Source organism: Liolophura sinensis, chromosome 11, assembly GCF_032854445.1.
Source record: "Liolophura sinensis isolate JHLJ2023 chromosome 11, CUHK_Ljap_v2, whole genome shotgun sequence".
NCBI lineage: Eukaryota > Metazoa > Mollusca > Polyplacophora > Chitonida > Chitonidae > Liolophura > Liolophura sinensis.
The window spans coordinates 30,984,871-31,005,666 of record NC_088305.1 but is presented as its reverse complement, the minus strand read 5'-3'; the positions used below and the strand labels follow the sequence as shown (position 1 = coordinate 31,005,666).

The 20,796-nt window shown below is 39.5% G+C and overlaps 1 protein-coding gene across 1 annotated transcript; it reads right to left on the bottom strand.

Moving 5' to 3' along the window:
- Positions 1-460: 460 nt before the first annotated feature.
- On the bottom strand, positions 461-18,848 carry LOC135478317 (uncharacterized). Its single transcript, XM_064758592.1, has 11 exons — positions 18,731-18,848; positions 17,164-17,284; positions 16,229-16,320; positions 15,159-15,210; positions 14,697-14,771; positions 11,776-11,949; positions 10,794-10,947; positions 3,653-3,711; positions 1,729-1,794; positions 667-678; positions 461-568 (listed from the first exon to the last, which is right to left on the bottom strand). The coding sequence occupies exons 1-11, from the start codon at positions 18,844-18,846 to the stop codon at positions 461-463; spliced, it is 1,029 nt and encodes a 342-aa protein (XP_064614662.1). The 5' UTR covers positions 18,847-18,848.
- Positions 18,849-20,796: the final 1,948 nt, after the last annotated feature.

Genomic DNA, 20,796 nt, shown 5'->3' with positions numbered 1-20,796 from the left:
AAAGTTGTTTTCTCAGAATATCCTTACCTACCCACAGAAAATCTTTTAAATTTTGGAATATCACATACTTAGTTAATTTCTCCATGTGCTCATAGCATGGTTAACTTGTATTACACTGTACATCATCTAGAACTTCCGGAAGCTAAGTTGATGAACATTCATCATAAGTTATGTGATTTACTCTCACTCATGTAAAATTTCACCAACTTATCACTTTGTTGTACTATTAGCCGTTGAAAAATTCAATGAAATTCACATAATATACAGTAAGTGAAATGTCTGGAGGAATTAAACTCTGTGATGAGTCAAGACCGCCGTTCAGACACTCTCTGAAACTGATTGGTTGGATGGTAAAGGTGGGAGAAATAAACACACTTTCTCACTGGTTAGTAGACAAACATGAAAATTTAACAATAAATTAAACACAAGTAACCACACACAGTTAGAACAAAGGAAGAAATCAGCCACTTTCACAGAACTTCACAAATTCAACTCCAAGTAACTTTTTCATCAGAAATGACCTTGCCGAGTTAAGGTCATACACATATGTGTATGGAGACAGTATGACCTGTTAGAAGAAAAGTTACATAAAACTGATACAGAAAGTTCTGTGAAAGCGAGTCAAAAAACTTTAACATAAAGTGAATTAAATTTTTAAAAACTCACCTGATCCTCTGCCTAGTGACAAATACAAGTAATTGTATGAAGTTAACAAGCATTTAGATGTACAGTATTTACAGATGTACACGCGCATAGATGGTCTGGATAAGATTTAAAATGGACTTATATAGAAACATGGAGTCATTATGTACAATTTTTTCAGCCAAGCTTGAATGAAATGTTCTAAAACATCAGAAAATATGTCACATATATTGTGGATTACAACTTATTATTATTCATATAAAGGTGAAATGTCAAGATTTCCTTCTCTGATATTTCACTCCGTTAGAAATCACCGCTGTTATTACATTCTGATATTTCACACCACAACATCAAAAAAGAGGCATTTTGATGGATGACTTTCCAAACTCAGCGGGACGACATAATACAAGTTTAGTCGACTGTAACATTCCTACGTCATGTAACAAGACATGATGTCATAAACATTTTTCTCATGAAACACGAAAATGATAAACCCACTCAATGCTTCGTCTGTCATGGGTTATTATTTTCCCCTCTCTCTTGAAAAATATTTATGGTATTCAACCTTCACCTGTGCAATATCCTCTATTTATCATATTGCTGATTATAAGTTCTACCCTTCAAAGCAGAGTTTCCACCCATCAAAGAAAATGTCCTATGTTTTCCATTTCAACAAAACGCTACGGAATTCAATAAAGTATTTAACATTGAAAAATAATGTACTTTCAAGGACTTGTTCTAAAATAAACTGTGTCGTCTTTCAAGGTTTTGAAAACCTTTTAAAAAACCTCAGGTACTTTCACGAATTTCAAGAGCCTGTGGGAACCCCATCAAACATTAAAGAACATCAAGAATACAGTGGCTTTGAGTGAAAATTACGGGGATAAAAGCAACTAGGTTGATGGTGGAAGAAAGCTGAACATGTAGACGAGTAACTGAGGTAATTCCTGACACAGCTGAGTAGACTCTGCTTTTAAAATGTCGTGTGGGTCAAGAGGATAGAGGTTCCAAGCCTCCAGTGTACCCAAGGCTCAGTACTATACATGTACATGTATCCAGGTATAAATAAGGAGCAGGTTTTCTTACCTGTCGTTTACTCGCCATCTTCTCCTGGTCATGTGCATTCTTCATCTCTTCATTCTCATATCGCAGCTGAAGAAAATGAGGTTTATTTACACATGTACAGGGGGACTCAGTGGCCAAGTGGTTAGCATGCTAGCACAACACAATGGCTCAGGAGCTCTGCCAACCTTTCCTTTAACCTTAATGCCAAGCACAAACTGCCAACCTTCTTCAGGTAGCTGACAAACCTCCTGACTTACAGCAACAGCCGAAACAGTGAGGGCTGGATGTGAGCAAGCAACCACATCGTGGAGGTCCTGGCAGTCACAATTAGGGGTGCAACCATATTAGTGGAAGGCCTGGCAGTCACAATTAGGGGTGCAACCACATTGGTGGAGGGTCTGGCAGTCACAATTAGGGGTGCAACCACCTTGGTGGAGGGCCTGGCAGTCACAATTAGGGGTACAACCACATTGGTGAAAGGCCTGGCAGTCACAATTAAGGGGTACAACCACCTTGGTGGAGGGCCTGGCAGTCACAATTAGGGGTGCGACCACATTGGTGAAGGGCCTGGCAGTCACACTTAGGGGAGCTACCACATTGGCGATGGTCTTAGCAGTCACAATTAGGGGTGCAACCACATTGGTGGAGGATCTGGCAGTCACAATCAGGGGTGCAACCACATTGGTGGAGGGCCTGGCAGTCACAATTGGGGGTGCAACCACATTGGTGAAGGGCCTGGCAGTCAAATATAGGCTGCAACCACATTGGTGGAGGGCCTGGCAGTCACAATTAGGGGTGCAACCACATTGCTGGAGGACCTGGCAGTCAAAATTAAGGGCGCAACCACACTGATAGAGGGCCTGGCAGTCACAATCAGGGGTGCAACCACATTGGTGGAGGGCCTGGCAGTCACAATTTGGGTGCCACCACACTAGAGGAGGGCCTGGCAGTCACAATTAGAGGTGCCACCACATTGGTGAAGGGGTTGGCAGTCACAATTAGGGGTGCAACCACACTGGTGGAGGATCTGGCAATCGCAATTAGAGGTGCAACCACAATGGTGGAGGACCTGGCAGTCACAATTGGGGGTGCAACCACATTGTTGGAGGGCCTGGCAGTCAAAATTAGGGTGCAACCACATTGGTGAAGGGCCTGGCAGTCACAATTAAGGGTGCAACCACATTGGTGAAGGGCCTGGCTGTCACAATTAGGGTGCAACCACATTGGTGGAAGGCCTGGCAGTCACAATTAGGATGCAACTACACTGGTGGAGGCCTGGCAGTCACAATTGGTGGTGCAACCACATTGGTGGAGGGTCTGGCAGTCAAAATTAGGGTGCAACCACATTGGTGAAGGGCCTGGCAGTCACAATTAGCGGTGCAACCACATTGGTGGAGGGCCTGGCAGTCACAATTAGGGTGCAACCACATTGGTGGAGGACCTGGCAGTCACAATCAGGGGTGCAACCACATTGGCAATGGGCCTGGCAGTCACAATTAGGGGTGCAACCACATTGGTGGAAGGCCTGGCAGTCACAATTAGGGATGCAACCACACTGGTGGAGGGCCTGGCAGTCACAATTAGGGTGCAACCACATTGGTGGAGGGCCTGGCAGTCACAACTAAGGGTGCAACCACACTGATGGAGAGCCTGGGTGTCACAGTTAGGGTGCAACCACACTGGTGATGGGCCTGACAGTCACAATAAGGATACCTCTAACACGTCTTACAGGACAAGTAATGAGTCGCGATGGCATTTAAGCATTGTAATGCTGATCAGTGTGTAGATGTCACAAGACTGGTGTTAAAGAAGCATAAATAACTGCCCCGTGCCCATCAGTAAGTAAAACACTTATCTATGAGTGCATCATTAATTATTTAAAGTTGTAATTAAATAAATCAATCCACATGAAAACCACCCAGTGTAGCAATCTGTGTCTAAATACCTGTTGGTTGAAAATCTTCTCTTTTTCCAAAGCATCTTTTAAATTGTCAATATCCATTTCTGAAAACAAAGAGAGAGTGACAAATGAAAAATGGATAGAAGAGTTCAACAATATAATCAATATTTACAAAGATGTGGAGAGCTTAATGAGGAATCAAACAGATTCACATACATGGACAGTTAGCCAGACGTCTGCACACACCAGATTGATGTTGACCACTTTGACAATACGACTAATAAAACTAAACCACTGTCATTGGTTAACTGGTTAATACTGTGATATTGTTATGTATCTCTCTGAGGTCAGAAGCCTGTTCATCTTTGACATCTAGCTCCTCCATAATTCATTTATTATTACTGTCATATTGTCACATATACATTGCTATGTTTGTTCTGTTCTGTTCTCACTGAAGTCAGAGGCCTGTTCACCCTTGACATCTAGCTCCTCATTAATTCATGTATGTTATTGTCATATTGTCACATATACATTGCTATGTTTGCTCTGCTCTCTCCTCACTGAAGTCAGAAGCCTGTTCACCCTTGACATCTAGCTCCTCCATAATTCATGTATGTTACTGTCACATTGTCACATATACATTGCTATGTTTGCTCTGTTCTGTTCTCACTGAGGTCAGAAGACTGTTCATCTTTGACATCTAGCTCCTCATTAAGTCATGTATGTTACTGTCACATTGTCACATATACATTGCTACGTTTGTTCTGTTCTGTTCTCACTGAAGTCAGAAGCCTGTTCACCCTTGACATCTAGCTCCTCATTAAGTCATGTATGTTATTGTCACATTGTCACATATACATTGCTATGTTTGCTCTGTTCTGTTCTCACTGAGGTCAGAAGCCTGTTCATCTTTGACATATAGCTCCTCATTAAGTCATGTATGTTACTGTCACATTGTCACATATACATTGCTATGTTTGCTCTATTCTTTTCTCACTGAGGTCAGAAGCCTGTTCATCTTTGACATCTGGCTCCTCATTAAGTCATGTATGTTACTGTCATATTGTCACATATACATTGCTATGTTTGTTCTGTTCTGTTCTCACTGAAGTCAGAGGCCTGTTCACCCTTGACATCTAGCTCCTCATTAAGTCATGTATGTTATTGTCATATTGTCACATATACATTGCTATGTTTGCTCTCACTGAAGTCAGAAGCCTGTTCACCCTTGACATCTAGCTCCTCATTAAGTCATGTACGTTATTGTCATATTGTCACATGTACATTGCTATGTTTGTTCTGTTCTCTTCTCACTGAAGTCAGAGGCCTGTTCACCCTTGACATCTGGCTCCTCATTAAGTCATGTATGTTATTGTCACATTGTCACATATACATTGCTATGTTTGCTCTGTTCTCTTCTCACTGAGGTCAGAAGCCTGTTCATCTTTGACATCTAGCTCCTCATTAAGTCATGTATGTTACTGTCACATTGTCACATATACATTGCTATGTTTGTTCTGTTCTGTTCTCACTGAAGTCAGAGGCCAGTTCACCTTTGACATCTGGCTCCTCATTAAGTCATGTATGTTATTGTCACATTGTCACATATACATTGCTATGTTTTTTCTGCTCTCTTCTCAATGAAGTCAGAAGCCTGTTCACCCTTGACATCTAGCTCCTCATTAAGTCATGTATGTTATTGTCATATTGTCACATATACATTGCTATGTTTGTTCTGCTCTCTTCTCAATGAAGTCAGAGGCCTGTTCACCCTTGACATCTAGCTCCTCTTTACGTCATGTATGTTATTGTCACATTGTCAAATATACATTGCCATGTTTGTTCTGCTCTCTTCTCACTGAAGTCAGAAGACTGTTCACCCTTGACATCTAGCTCCTCATTAGGTCATAAATGTTATTGTCATATTGTCACATATACATTGCTATGTTTGTTCTGCTCTCTTCTCAATGAAGTCAGAAGCCTGTTCACCCTTGACATCTAGCTCCTCATTAAGTCATGTATGTTATTGTCACACTGTCACATATACATTGCTATGTTTGCTCTGTTCTGTTCTCACTGAGGTCAGAAGCCTGTTCACCCTTGACATCTAGCTCCTCATTAAGTCATGTATGTTATTGTCAGATATACATTGTTATGTTTGCTCTGTTCTGTTCTCACTGAAGTCAGAAGCCTGTTCACCCTTGACATCTAGCTCCTCATTAAGTCATGTATGTTACTGTCATATTGTCACATATACATTGCTATGTTTGCTCTGTTCTGTTCTCACTGAAGTCAGAAGCCTGTTCACCCTTGACATCTAGCTCCTCAATAAGTCATGTATGTTATTGTCACATTGTCACATATACATTGCTATGTTTGCTCTGTTCTGTTCTCACTGAAGTCAGAAGCCTGTTCATCTTTGACATCTGGCTCCTCATTAAGTCATGTATGTTACTGTCATATTGTCACATGTACATTGCTATGTTTGTTCTGTTCTCTTCTCACTGAAGTCAGAGGCCTGTTCACCCTTGACATCTAGCTCCTCATTAAGTTATGTATGTTATTGTCACATTGTCACATATACATTGCTATGTTTGCTTTGTTCTCTTCTCACTGAAGTCAGAAGCCTGTTCATCTTTGACATCTAGCTCCTCATTAAGTCATGTATGTTACTGTCACATTGTCACATATACATTGCTATGTTTGTTCTGTTCTGTTCTCACTGAAGTCAGAGGCCTGTTTACCTTTGACATCTGGCTCCTCATTAAGTCATGTATGCTATTGTCACATTGTCACATATACATTGCTATGTTTGTTCTGCTCTCTTCTCAATGAAGTCAGAAGCCTGTTCACCCTTGACATCTAGCTCCTCATTAAGTCATGTATGTTATTGTCATATTGTCACATATACATTGCTATGTTTGTTCTGCTCTCTTCTCAATGAAGTCAGAAGCCTGTTCACCCTTGACATCTAGCTCCTCTTTACGTCATGTATGTTACTGCCACATTGTCACATATACATTGCCATGTTTGTTCTGCTCTCTTCTCACTGAAGTCAGAAGCCTGTTCACCCTTGACATCTAGCTCCTCATTAAGTCATGTACGTTATTGTCATATTGTCACATGTACATTGCTATGTTTGTTCTGTTCTCTTCTCACTGAAGTCAGAGGCCTGTTCACCCTTGACATCTAGCTCCTCATTAAGTCATGTATGTTATTGTCACATTGTCACATATACATTGCTATGTTTGCTTTGTTCTCTTCTCACTGAGGTCAGAAGCCTGTTCATCTTTGACATCTAGCTCCTCATTAAATCATGTATGTTACTGTCACATTGTCACATATACATTGCTATGTTTGTTCTGTTCTGTTCTCACTGAAGTCAGAGGCCTGTTCACCTTTGACATCTGGCTCCTCATTAAGTCATGTATGTTATTGTCACATTGTCACATATACATTGCTATGTTTGTTCTGCTCTCTTCTCAATGAAGTCAGAAGCCTGTTCACCCTTGACATCTAGCTCCTCATTAAGTCATGTATGTTATTGTCATATTGTCACATATACATTGCTATGTTTGTTCTGCTCTCTTCTCAATGAAGTCAGAAGCCTGTTCACCCTTGACATCTAGCTCCTCTTTACGTCACGTATGTTATTGTCACATTGTCACATATACATTGCCATGTTTGTTCTGCTCTCTTCTCACTGAAGTCAGAAGCCTGTTCACCCTTGACATCTAGCTCCTCATTAGGTCATGTATGTTATTGTCATATTGTCACATATACATTGCTATGTTTGTTCTGCTCTCTTCTCAATGAAGTCAGAAGCCTGTTCACCCTTGACATCTAGCTCCTCATTAAGTCATGTATGTTATTGTCAGATATACATTGCTATGTTTGCTCTGTTCTGTTCTCACTGAAGTCAGAAGCCTGTTCACCCTTGACATCTAGCTCCTCATTAAGTCATGTATGTTATTGTCATATTGTCACATACACATTGCTATGTTTGTTTTGTTCTGTTCTCACTGAGGTCAGAGGCCTGTTCAACCTTGACATTTAGCTCCTCAATAAGTCATGTATGTTATTGTCACATTGTCACATATACATTGCTATGTCTGTTCTGCTCTCTTCTCACAAAAGTCAGAAGCCTGTTCAACCTTGACATCTAGCTGCTCATTAAGTCATGCATGTTATTGTCACATTGTCACATATACATTGCTATGTCTGTTCTGCTCTCTTCTCACAAAAGTCAGAAGCCTGTTCACCCTTGACATCTAGCTCCTCCATAATTCATGTATGTTATTGTCATATTGTCACAAATACATTGCTATGTTTTTTCTGCTCTCTTCTCAATGAAGTCAGAAGCCTGTTCACCCTTGACATCTAGCTCTTCAAAAAGTCATGTACGTTATTGTCACATTGTCACATATACATTGCTATGTTTGCTCTGTTTTGTCCTCACTGAAGTCAGAGGCCTGTTCACCCTTGACATCTAGCTCCTCATTAAGTCATGTATGTTACTGTCACATTGTCACATATACATTGCTATGTTTGCTCTGTTCTGTTCTTACTGAAGTCAGAAGACTGTTCAACTTTGACATCTGGCTCCTCATTAAGTCATGTATGTTACTGTCATATTGCCACATATACATTGCTATGTTTGCTCTGTTCTGTTCTCACTGAAGTCAGAAGCCTGTTCACCCTTGACATCTGGCTCCTCATTAAGTCATGTACGTTATTGTCACATTGTCACATATACATTGCTATGTTTGCTCTGTTCTCTTCTCACTGAGGTCAGAAGCCTGTTCATCTTTGACATCTAGCTCCTCATTAAGTCATGTATGTTACTGTCATATTGTCACATACATATTGCTATGTTTGTTCTGTTCTGTTCTCACTGAGGTCAGAGGCCTGTTCACCCTTGACATCTAGCTCCTCATTAAGTCATGTATGTTACTGTCACATTGTCACATATACATTGCTATGTTTGCTCTGTTCTCTTCTCACTGAGGTCAGAAGCCTGTTCACCCTTGACATCTAGCTCCTCCATAAGTCATGTATGTTATTGTCATATTGTCACATATACATTGCTATGTTTGTTCTGCTCTCTTCTCAATGAAGTCAGAAGCCTGTTCACCCTTGACATCTAGCTCCTCCATAAGTCATGTATGTTATTGTCATATTGTCACATATACATTGCTATGTTTGTTCTGCTCTCTTCTCAATGAAGTCAGAAGCCTGTTCACCCTTGACATCTAGCTCCTCTTTACGTCATGTATGTTATTGTCACATTGTCACATTGTCACATATACATTGCCATGTTTGTTCTGCTCTCTTCTCACTGAAGTCAGAAGCCCGTTCACCCTTGATATCTAGATCCTCATTAAGTCATGTATGTTATTGTCACATTGTCACATATACATTGCTATGTTTGCTCTGTTCTGTTCTCACTGAAGTCAGAAGCCTGTTCACCCTTGACATCTAGCTCCTCATTAAGTCATGTATGTTACTGTCATATTGTCACATATACATTGCTATGTCTGTTCTGCTCTCTTCTCAATGAAGTCAGAGGCCTGTTCACCCTTGACATCTAGCTCCTCAATAAGTCATGTATGTTATTGTCACATTGTCACATATACATTGCTATGTTTGTTCTGTTCTGTTCTCACTGAGGTCAGAAGCCTGTTCACCCTTGACATCTGGCTCCTCATTAAGTCATGTATGTTATTGTCAGATATACATTGCTATGTTTGCTCTGTTCTGTTCTCACTGAAGTCAGAAGCCTGTTCACCCTTGACATCTAGCTCCTCATTAAGTCATGTATGTTACTGTCATATTGTCACATATACATTGCTATGTCTGTTCTGCTCTCTTCTCAATGAAGTCAGAGGCCTGTTCACCCTTGACATCTAGCTCCTCAATAAGTCATGTATGTTATTGTCACATTGTCACATATACATTGCTATGTTTGTTCTGCTCTCTTCTCACTGAAGTCAGAAGCCTGTTCACCCTTGACATCTAGCTCCTCCATAAGTCATGTATGTTACTGTCACACTGTCACATATACATTGCTATGTTTGCTCTGTTCTCTTCTCACTGAGGTCAGAAGCCTGTTCACCCTTGACATCTAGCTCCTCCATAAGTCATGTATGTTACTGTCACACTGTCACATATACATTGCTATGTTTGTTCTGTTCTGTTCTCACTGAGGTCAGAAGCCTGTTCACCCTTGACATCTAGCTCCTCATTAAGTCATGTATGTTACTGTCACATTGTCACATATACATTGCTATGTTTGTTCTGCTCTCTTCTCACTGAAGTCAGAAGTCTGTTCACCCTTGACATCTAGCTCCTCCATAAGTCATGTATGTTACTGTCATACTGTCACATATACATTGCTATGTTTGCTCTGTTCTCTTCTCACTGAGGTCAGAAGCCTGTTCACCCTTGACATCTAGCTCCTTATTAAGTCATGTATGTTATTGTCATATTGTCACATATACATTGCTATGTTTGTTCTGTTCTGTTCTCACTGAAGTCAGAAGCCTGTTCACCCTTGACATCTAGCTCCTCATTAAGTCATGTATGTTATTGTCATATTGTCACATATACATTGCTATGTTTGCTCTGTTCTGTTCTCACTGAAGTCAGAAGCCTGTTCACCCTTGACATCTAGCTCCTCCATAAGTCATGTATGTTATTGTCACATTGTCACATATACATTGCTATGTCTGTTCTGCTCTTTTCTCACTGAGGTCAGAAGCCTGTTCACCCTTGACATCTAGCTCCTCCATAATTCATGTATGTTATTGTCATATTGTCACATATAGATTGCTATGTCTGTTCTGCTCTCTTCTCACTGAGGTCAGAAGCCTGTTCACCCTTGACATCTAGCTCCTCCATAATTCATGCATGTTATTGTCATATTGTCACATATAGATTGCTATGTTTGTTCTCTTGGCCCAGGGATCACAAAGCAATCTTAGACTAAAGTAAAAATGTCCCTCATTAAACATGGTATGTTCCTTTCCATTATTTTAGCTGAAAACTGTTTTACAATAAATTACCCCAAATTTATGTTGTCAGGCAATATTTTGACATTGTGACATAAAAATTAACAATTTTAAAGCGATATGAAATTTTGACTTCAGTATAAGATCGCAATGTGATCCCAACAAATGATTCTCACTGAGCTCAGAGGCCTCTTCATCCTTGACATCCAACTCCTCCATTAGCCGCTCTATCTTGTTTTCCAGATCCCGAACCTCATCACGTAAATTATCCAGCTCCTCTTCTTTCTCCTCGTCAAACTGCGTGTTGTACACGGGCTCCTCCTTCTTCACCTGCAAATGTATGAATAAGGTAGATTGGAGTTTTGAGCGCGCATGCCCACAACAGGTCATAAAAGGGGGGTTAGTAAATCTGACACAGAAGTATTGGCCTTCAGGGACCTCTAAAGACCTTCATGTAAAACTGCATGAAGGGAATACAGTTCATGTGCTGTGATATCCTCACAGCTTCAGTCTCCATTTTTTACAAAATGTAAAAGTGTCTACATGGCCCATTTGTTCAAATGTCTGAGAGTATTAATACCAGTATTAATTTTAGTTCAGATTAAAGTACCATCAACCTTGTATTAATGGGGTTGGATGGGCAAGTTTCCTGTCCACCTGTCCAAATGGACATGTGAAATAGAAAACTGGGCTTACTGGACACCCTGTTTCCAGCACTTTTAACATGGGAGAGACAGGAGAAAATGAAATCTGGACACCCTGCTGTAACAAAATGTCCCCAAAAAAGGGATGTTTGGACACCCTCTTTCACATTTCTGTTTGTATTGAGAATGATATTAAATTTAAGCCTGGATTAACTCTAATAGAGTTTTGAACAACTGGCCCCAGGGATCTATTAAGTAAAATGCAAATCTTGTTACAAAGCTTCTTGATCACCTTATGTGAGCTTTGGACTGTAGTTGGAGTGCCAGTCAGTGTTTTAAACAACGTCCCCATAATAGTAGAGGTATGGAAATCTAAAAATATACTCCAGGACTGAAGGTCTTGTGTTACCACCAATTCCATGACAATTCTGGCAGATTAATAGCCTGTGGTTTTCAGTTTCAGCAATCCAGCCCGTTATAGAACATTGAGTTTTGTGGTGCAGACAGTACAAACCTCTGGAACATGTACAGGCCTGATGGCCGCCTCATTCAGTTGCATGCGTAACATCTCAATCACAGACTTATTACGCTCATTAGTCAGATGCAGCTCATTGTATTTGTCCAACAGGCTAGCAGCATCGCCTAGCTTCTCACGCTTTATTTCTTCAATCTTCTTTTCCATCTCCGCCTGTTATCAAACAAAAAAAGAAATAAAAAAAAAAGAATAATAGTATAAACATTAAAATCTGTACCTGACAGCCAAAGATAAAAGCTTTATTTGACTATAAATTTCCTTCCCTTATTAAAGCATATGATCTTTTGATGTAATTTCATAAACATGTGATTTTATAGCATGTGAGTTCATAATGTGATTTTATAGCATGTGAGTTCATAACGTGATTTTATAGCATGTGAGTTCACAACGTGATTTTATAGCATGTGAGTTCATAACAAATGATTTAAGAGCATGTGAGTTTATAACATGGTTTTACAGCATGTGAGTTTATAACATGATTTTATAGCACGTGAGTTCATAACAAATGATTTAAGAGCATGTGAGTTTATAACATGATTTTATAGCATGTGAGTTTATAACATGATTTCATAGCACGTGAGTTCACAATGTGATTTTATAGCATGTGAGTTCACGTGATTTTATACCATGCGAGTTCACAACGTGATTTTATAGCATGTGAGTTCACAACGTGATTTTATAGCATGTGTGAGTTCACAACATGATTTTATAGCATGTGAGTTCATAACGTGATTTTATACCATGCGAGTTCATAACGTGATTTTATACCATGCGAGTTCATAACGTGATTTTATACCATGCGAGTTCACAACGTGATTTTATAGCATGTGAGTTCATAACAAATGATTTTACAGCATGTGAGTTCATAACGTGATTTTATAGCATGTGAGTTCACAACGTGATTTTATACCATGCGAGTTCATAACGTGATTTTATACCATGCGAGTTCACAACGTGATTTTATAGCATGTGAGTTCATAACAAATGATTTTACAGCATGTGAGTTCACAACGTGATTTTATAGCATGTGAGTTCATAACAAATGATTTTACAGCATGTGAGTTCACAACGTGATTTTATAGCATGTGAGTTCATAACGTGATTTTATACCATGCGAGTTCATAACGTGATTTTATACCATGCGAGTTCACAACGTGATTTTATAGCATGTGAGTTCATAACAAATGATTTTATAGCATGTGAGTTCATAACAAATGATTTAAGAGCATGTGAGTTTATAACATGGTTTTACAGCATGTGAGTTTATAACATGATTTTATAGCATGTGAGTTCATAACAAATGATATAAGAGCATGTGAGTTTATAACATGATTTTATAGCATGTGAGTTTATAACATGATTTCATAGCACGTGAGTTCACAACGTGATTTTATAGCATGTGAGTTCACGTGATTTTATACCATGCGAGTTCACAACGTGATTTTATAGCATGTGAGTTCACAACGTGATTTTATAGCATGTGTGAGTTCACAACGTGATTTTATAGCATGTGAGTTCATAACGTGATTTTATACCATGCGAGTTCATAACGTGATTTTATACCATGTAAGTTCACAACGTGATTTTATAGCATGTGAGCTTATAACGTGATTTTATAGCATGTGAGTTCATAACGTGATTTTATAGCATGTGAGTTCATAACGTGATTTTATAGCATGTGAGTTCATAACAAATGATTTTACAGCATGTGAGTTCAAAGCGTGATTTAAGAGCATGTGAGTTCATACTTACAGTATTACTTACAGTGTAGATAGCCTTGAGTCTATGGATGGGTGTATTACTTGCTGTGTAGATAGCCTTCAGTCTGTGGATGGGTGTATTACTTACAGTGTAGATAGCCTTGAGTCTATGGATGGGTGTATTACCTGCTGTGTAGATAGCCTTGAGTCTGTGGATGGGTGTATTACTTACAGTGTAGATAGCCTTGAGTCTGTGGATGGGTGTATTACTTGCTGTGTAGACAGCCTTCAGTCTGTGGATGGGTGTATTACTTACAGTGTAGATAGCCTTGAGTCTGTGGATGGGTGTATTACTTGCTGTGTAGATAGCCTTGAGTCTATGGACGGGTGTATTACTTACTGTGTAGACAGCCTTGAGACTGTGGCTGGGTGTATTACTTGCAGCATAGATAGCCTTGAAACTGTGATGGGTGTATTACTTACAGTGTAGATAGCCTTGAGTCTGTGGATGGGTGTATTGTTTGCTGTGTAGACAGCCTTCAGTCTGTGGATGGGTGTATTACTTACAGTGTAGACAGCCTTGAGTCTGTGGATGGGTGTATTACTTGCTGTGTAGATAGCCTTCAGTCTGTGGATGGGTGTATTACTTGCTGTGTAGATAGCCTTCAGTCTGTGGATGGGTGTATTATTCACAGTGTAGACAGCCTTGAGTCTGTGGATGGGTGTATTACTTACAGTGTAGATAGCCTTGAGTCTGTGGATGGGTGTATTACTTACAGTGTAGATAGCCTTGAGACTATGCGTGGGTGTATTACTTACAGTGTAAGTAATATACCTAAAGTTTGTGGATGGGTGTATTACTTACAGTGTAGATAGCCTTCAGTCTATGGATGGGTGTATTACCTGCTGTGTAGATAGCCTTCAGTCTGTGGATGGGTGTATCACTTACAGTGTAGATAGCCTTGAGTCTGTGGATGGGTGTATTACTTACAGTGTAGATAGCCTTCAGTCTGTGGATGGGTGTATTACTTACAGTGTAGATAGCCTTGAGTCTGTGGTGGGTGTATTACTTACAGTGTAGATAGCCTTGAGTCTGTGGATGGGTGTATTACTTACAGTGTAGATAGCCTTCAGTCTGTGGATGGGTGTATTACTTATAGTGTAGATAGCCTTGAGACTATGCGTGTGTGAATTACTTACAGTGTAGATAGCCTTGAGTCTGTGGATTGCATTTGACAGTTGTTGTCTGTAAGCTCTTCTGATTGAATCAATTCTCTGTAAGAGGAAAGAAAAGAGCATGGTGAAAATAACATTTTCATGATCAACATTTGGACAGTTCATATGGACTGAAAAAACAATTAAAACTGATGTGGCATTTTATTATTAGGAAAAAATGCCTGTTGTAAACGATTATTGGAATAATTTATACGTATCCAAAAGTAGACTGAAGGTTTAGCAGATCAACATGTGCGACAAATGCTTGTATATGTGCAATTACCATGTTAATGTTATAACATATATTCTGTAACCACATTCGCAAAAGGACTACTTTGTAAATTCCGGTTCTCAAAACATATTTTAGCTGCCAGACAGTGTTTGATATTTTTCTTCAGTGGGCATAAAAACATGTAAAACAAATGAACGTAAAAATGTCATACTAACCTCATCTGATAATTTTTCCACCTGGGACATTCTTTCATTGACACGGCTGTATCTGTGGATGACAAAGAGATGACAAAATTAAAGCATGGAGAAAAGAAAGCAAAAATAAATAAATAAAATAAAATTTAAAAAATACACAGAATTTTCACACACAAACATGATAATCTACATGTATACTGTTGACCTTTCTCCTGAAACCATTCATTTATTCCAAGGTACGGTATCTTGTTCGAAACTTTACTTTAAAACTGAAATTTTTAAAATTTAAGAAAACATATTCTAATGATAAATGTAATTCCTCAACCTTTTTGCATGTTTGCAAGTTGATTATTCAAGCATATTCAGAAGGCATTTTTCTGTGATAAAATTATACATCTGTCTCCAAAATCAAATCAAAAATGCGCCCAAAGTGGCTTTTTCATATGCAAAAAGGTTAGGGGATTAGAGCATACATGCAGGGTTGTCAGAGAGCAGGTCATCGCTGAGTGGTTATTTGAAGGTGCTTGACTTCTAGTTGATAGGACACATGACGCATGGCTTTAAATTTGAACATGTGTAGATTTTCCTCTCCGTCACTTTTCATGGGAGGTTCATCGACGTTAAGCAGTGGATGACACCTGTGTGATCGTTACCTTACCTCTGAAGACCACATATCTTCCCCCAATATGGTGTGTATATATCGTCCTCACACCTTCAGTAGGAAAAGTCATCAGTAACTTGCCTAAGGTCAGTGGTTTGGCTCATGCATGCACTCTGGGCTCTTCAGTAGATATAACTCACAACCACTGTATAAGCCAAAAGTTTTGGCCGTACTTAAGAATATTTCACTCATGCGACGACCACCAGCATTATGGTGGAAGGAAACAGGGCAGAGCCCTAGGGAAACCCACAACCATCCCCAGCCTGCTCACAGGCCTTCAAACGTACCGCCGGACAGGAAGCCAACATTTGCTCAGTCACAGGGACTGCACAGATGGGAGGCTCCTGGGTCATTGCTCCGTGCTGGCGTGCTAACCTCATCAGCCATGGAGGCCCTGTCCATCAATGACACAGGACATGTCAATACTCACAGCTCTATAGCCTTGGTCCTCAGTCTGGCTTCATAGTCCGCTTGAATAATGTTCTTGGACAGAACAATCTCTCTTTTCAGGACATCAACATCCTGACAAACAAACAGAACAAACAAGTCATTCCTAGTGACTGTGTGGTCATCAGCTTCTGAGCACAGCTCTCGAAACTGTCTGTGAACTCTATAATTTAACCTTTATGCTGCTCTCACTGATTGCATGTGAATAAATATGCTTTATTCTGACTTACACAACGTGCATACTCATACGGTAACATGTAGGCTATTATTAATGAATACTGAATATGGTCATGCAGATCTGTCATGGAAAAAACAATTGCAGTGTGGGTGTGATCAAGTTTACATGTTAAAAGGAATTTATTTGCTCTAATAAAAATACTAATTATTATTTATACAATACTGGAATATCCAAATTTTCTTCAATGATAAATAGTGATATTTCATTTATCTTATTTCACAATAATCTAATCTGAGCTCATCAGGAATTCCCAGATGCTGCCATATATGATAATTGTTCCACTACTTTGTATGTTTGCAAAGTGTTTATTCAAGTATATTGTGAAGGCATTATTCTGTGTAGACTGATAAAATTATACTTCTTGTGAAGCCCTGAAATTGACCAATCCAACCAATGTAGTTTTGTTTCCAAAATCAAATTATATGTGTGTATAAATTGTACTGAAAGCTGGTCTTTAATACGCAAAAAAGCTAAGGAATTAGGATAGTAAGTAAGTACATGTAAGTATGTACAAGTAAGTTTGTGTATGTTCACATGTAGGCCTGTAGCTAAAATATGCTTATTAACTTCTTCACATGCATAGACAAAAACGTATCCACAAATTATGAATAACAAATAGAATCTACGGTTAAGGTTTTCAAATCAATCCAAACCACATTAGAGTTAAGCTGACATCTTACCGCTAATACATTCTTGAGGACTTTAGTCATCTGTTTGAGGTCTATAACTTCTGTGACATCCGTCTGAGAGGTCCTGTCCTGGCTAAAGAAGCCCACCTTGTGTTTGTCTGCCAAGGCTGGTCTGCAAGAGTTATGCATTCATGTTTTCATCTTGAAACTAGACTAAGCATACCATAGTTCATCAAGTATACTGATAAACTGGTAAGTAGAGCCTTACTCTGGCTGAAACAAATGGCCAATCAGTTTATTTAGCTTCATATCATAAAGAAATGAAAAAAAAAAAAAAATGATGTACGTTTTGGTCCATGGCATTATCTTTGAACATAATTTATTTATTTATATGATTGGTGATTTCACTCCAGAATATTTCATTTATATGATGTCAGCCAGGGTAATGGTGGGAGGAAACGTTATGGCACTTCCGGCCAATCCCAAGTTGAAAGTCGAGAGCCTTTACATTTAGAACAGCTGTCTTACCCCATCTTGTCTTCTCTGCCCCTTGGTTTAGAAATATGCTCGAGAGTATGCCATAGTCAAAGATGGAAAACTATTCTTGGGGTCATATATTCTTACTGCTGCTTGCCTTTATGTTACAGCTATAAATGTAATGGAGATTATCCATTTGTGGTGAAATATGCTTGGTCCTTCATTGGATATTTCTATTTCAATTATGCCCCTTTGTTTTCTGCAAAAATCAGGAAACAGGTGTTGCTTTACACTACATTTTGACAGTTTACAAAGCGAAGGGTTCCTAGTTCCACAGATATGGAGGTCAGTGTGTGTGTGTACGTTTTTGTTTTTTTTTTTTTTTAGTGTTTAATGCATGAGCTTTTGAATTTATGGACCATACATGGACTTCACTACATGTCTCAACAAAAGAAGAAACGGTAGGAATTAAATATAGGCACCAAAATGAGGATGTAACTATTCTGCTGTAATGCCTACTTTGAGACACCCTATTCTGTCAAAATTACCATGAAAAAGATAGAAATAGGAGAAAATTTAAAATGAGACGGTCTGATTTCAAATTCGATTTGGACAGGAAGCCAACATGAGCTGGACATATCGAAAGGCTCCTGGGTCATTGCGCCGTGCTGGCATGCTAATCACCTCTGCCACAGAGGACCCTTAAACATAATTAGGTTAATTTTAATTACTGGTGGTTTAATATATGTTGTATATGATGGTCATGTCCAATAGCTGTTACTCTGAGCCTTTTATTGTCGACCAAGTTCACCCAAAATACCAAGACATAGTCGAAAACAAATTTGCAGATATCTGACATCAGGAGATCCTCAAAGAGAAACGGCTGAACAGTACTATCAATATTTAGTATCAGTATACTGTGAGACGGTGACAATGTCTTTTACATGAAAGAATTTTCAACAGAACATTGACGCTGAGTTTAGTACACAGGAAAAGTCCAGAAATATTAGGGGAAGAATTTGGGACATCTGCAAGTCACACACAGCGTTGTTGTTGTTGTTACACGGTGGTCGGCGCATTTATTTATACATACTTTTTAAGTCAGTTGGTATGAAGAATTGAAATCACACTAAGTAGTTACCTAAACATCTGCATTGATTTATCCATTTTGCCATAGACGTCAACGACGCCAGTTTGTAAATTTTTTTCGGCAAAACGGTAATCCTGCCCCTCTGAATTCCTTTGCACGGCTGCCATCTTTGTTGCTATCAACAACTGTGTGAGGTTTGTGGCGAGTTGATCCCGTATATGTCAACAAGAGTAGTCTCCCTTTTCAATAAATCTTGAATAAGATTTTAGCATGAATAATGAAAAATACAGATTTTAGGTACGATTTTTTTTCTGGAAAAGTAATCAGAATGTGTCTAACCTTCGAACATAGTAGTTTCTTTGTCCTGTAGCACTTAAAACTTTGCAAATCGACATAAATCAGCATTTTGCCCTATTAGCTCCATACCATTTATCACCCCCTGATCATTGCGAGGAACCCTCGTGATAGCTATAGATGGCTGTAAAACAAGGCCATGCAGGTTCAACACCGGCTGTGGAGAGATGATTTGTTGATTGTTTGTGGGGTCTTGGTGGCTATAAGCGGTCGGGTATGCTCGAGTAGGCTTTGTACAATCCGACGTTCATTGAAGAAAACTTTTCTTCCAGCCATATATGGAAGCATTCCCGCGTTATGCCGCTGTCTATGCCCTCTTTTCATCCCTTCCACCACTGGACAAGCTTGAGTGTTAAAGCCTGAGCGACAGATAGGCTTAGCCTCACCAAGGGTTTCTCGCCTCGATCATCACCGTGATCCCAGTGACCCCAGCGTAGATTGAAAATATATGTTCAAATTTTGTTAGTAATGACATTGTTGTACAGTGTTGTAAAGTGAAAGGGTTTGTCCGCAGCCTGCGGATGGTCGTGGGTTTCCCCCGGGCTCTGCCCTGTTTCCACCCATCATAATGCTGGCCGCCGTCGTATGAGTGAAATATTTTTGAGTACGGTGTAAAACACCAATCAAATAAATAAATAAATCAAATAAAGTGAACGTACAGTAGAGAGTAGCCTCTCTAAACCACACCTTCCTAACCTACCGGTTTTCGGTTGAGTAGACTTACGGCTATGGCCCTCTGCATAAAGAGAGTAAGTAGAGAGAGGCTCATACGCTGTGAGAACTATGATATGGTGTGCCCACCTGTACGTCATATGAAGGTAGCCCTACACGACGTCATATTTGTTCACGAAGGCACGTTCACGCGGAGTCGCGTAAGGCACGCTCAGGCGGAGTCACGTAAGGCATGCTCAGGCGGAGTCACGTAAGGCATGCTCAGGCGGAGTCACGTAAGGCATGCTCAGGCGGAGTCACGTAAGGTACGCTCAGGAGGAGTCACATAAGGCATGCTCAGGCAGAGTCACGTAAGCCACGCTCAGGCAGAGTCACGTAAGGCATGCTCAGGCGGAGTCACGTAAGGTACGCTCAGGAGGAGTCACATAAGGCACGCTCAGGCGGAGTCACTTACGGTGACTCCGAGGTACTTACGGTTTTTCCCACCCCTTATACTGACAGAAATTTTCATTTCAAATTAATATTGGGTACTTGGCCTTATTGTACTTGTCACACTATTTTCTAACCATTCCTATTTATAATAGAAAAGTGAAGATTAAAAAGAAATAATTCATAATAATTCAAGTCAAGGAAGTAATCAGTCGGTGAACTAGTTTGGTGTTTCAGACGATAAGCCCTACATATTGATGATCTAGTGTGTGCGTGGACTACGTTCAGAATGTACATTTATTAAACGTCTGATAACATACACATGCATCCTAGGCCTATACATGTATATTGATGCATAGCATGGTCTCCAGAGTTTAAAAAATATTTCCCATTGAAATTTGTCATCGGACATACAAAACGGTTGTACACAAAAATCTATCATGCGTGGAAGTGTATTTATATTTGAAGAAACCACGTGATTGTGTGTACTAGACCTGTGTATAACTTTCGATGTATAAGGAAAATTAACGGAAGGAATATTAATTACATTGGGTTAATATAGATGTAGTAAGAATTAACACGCAAGCTCAAATATATTTTTTATTACTAGTATTAATTTTATCTTTTATAGAGAAATGAATCCCTTGAAGTGTTTTCATTTA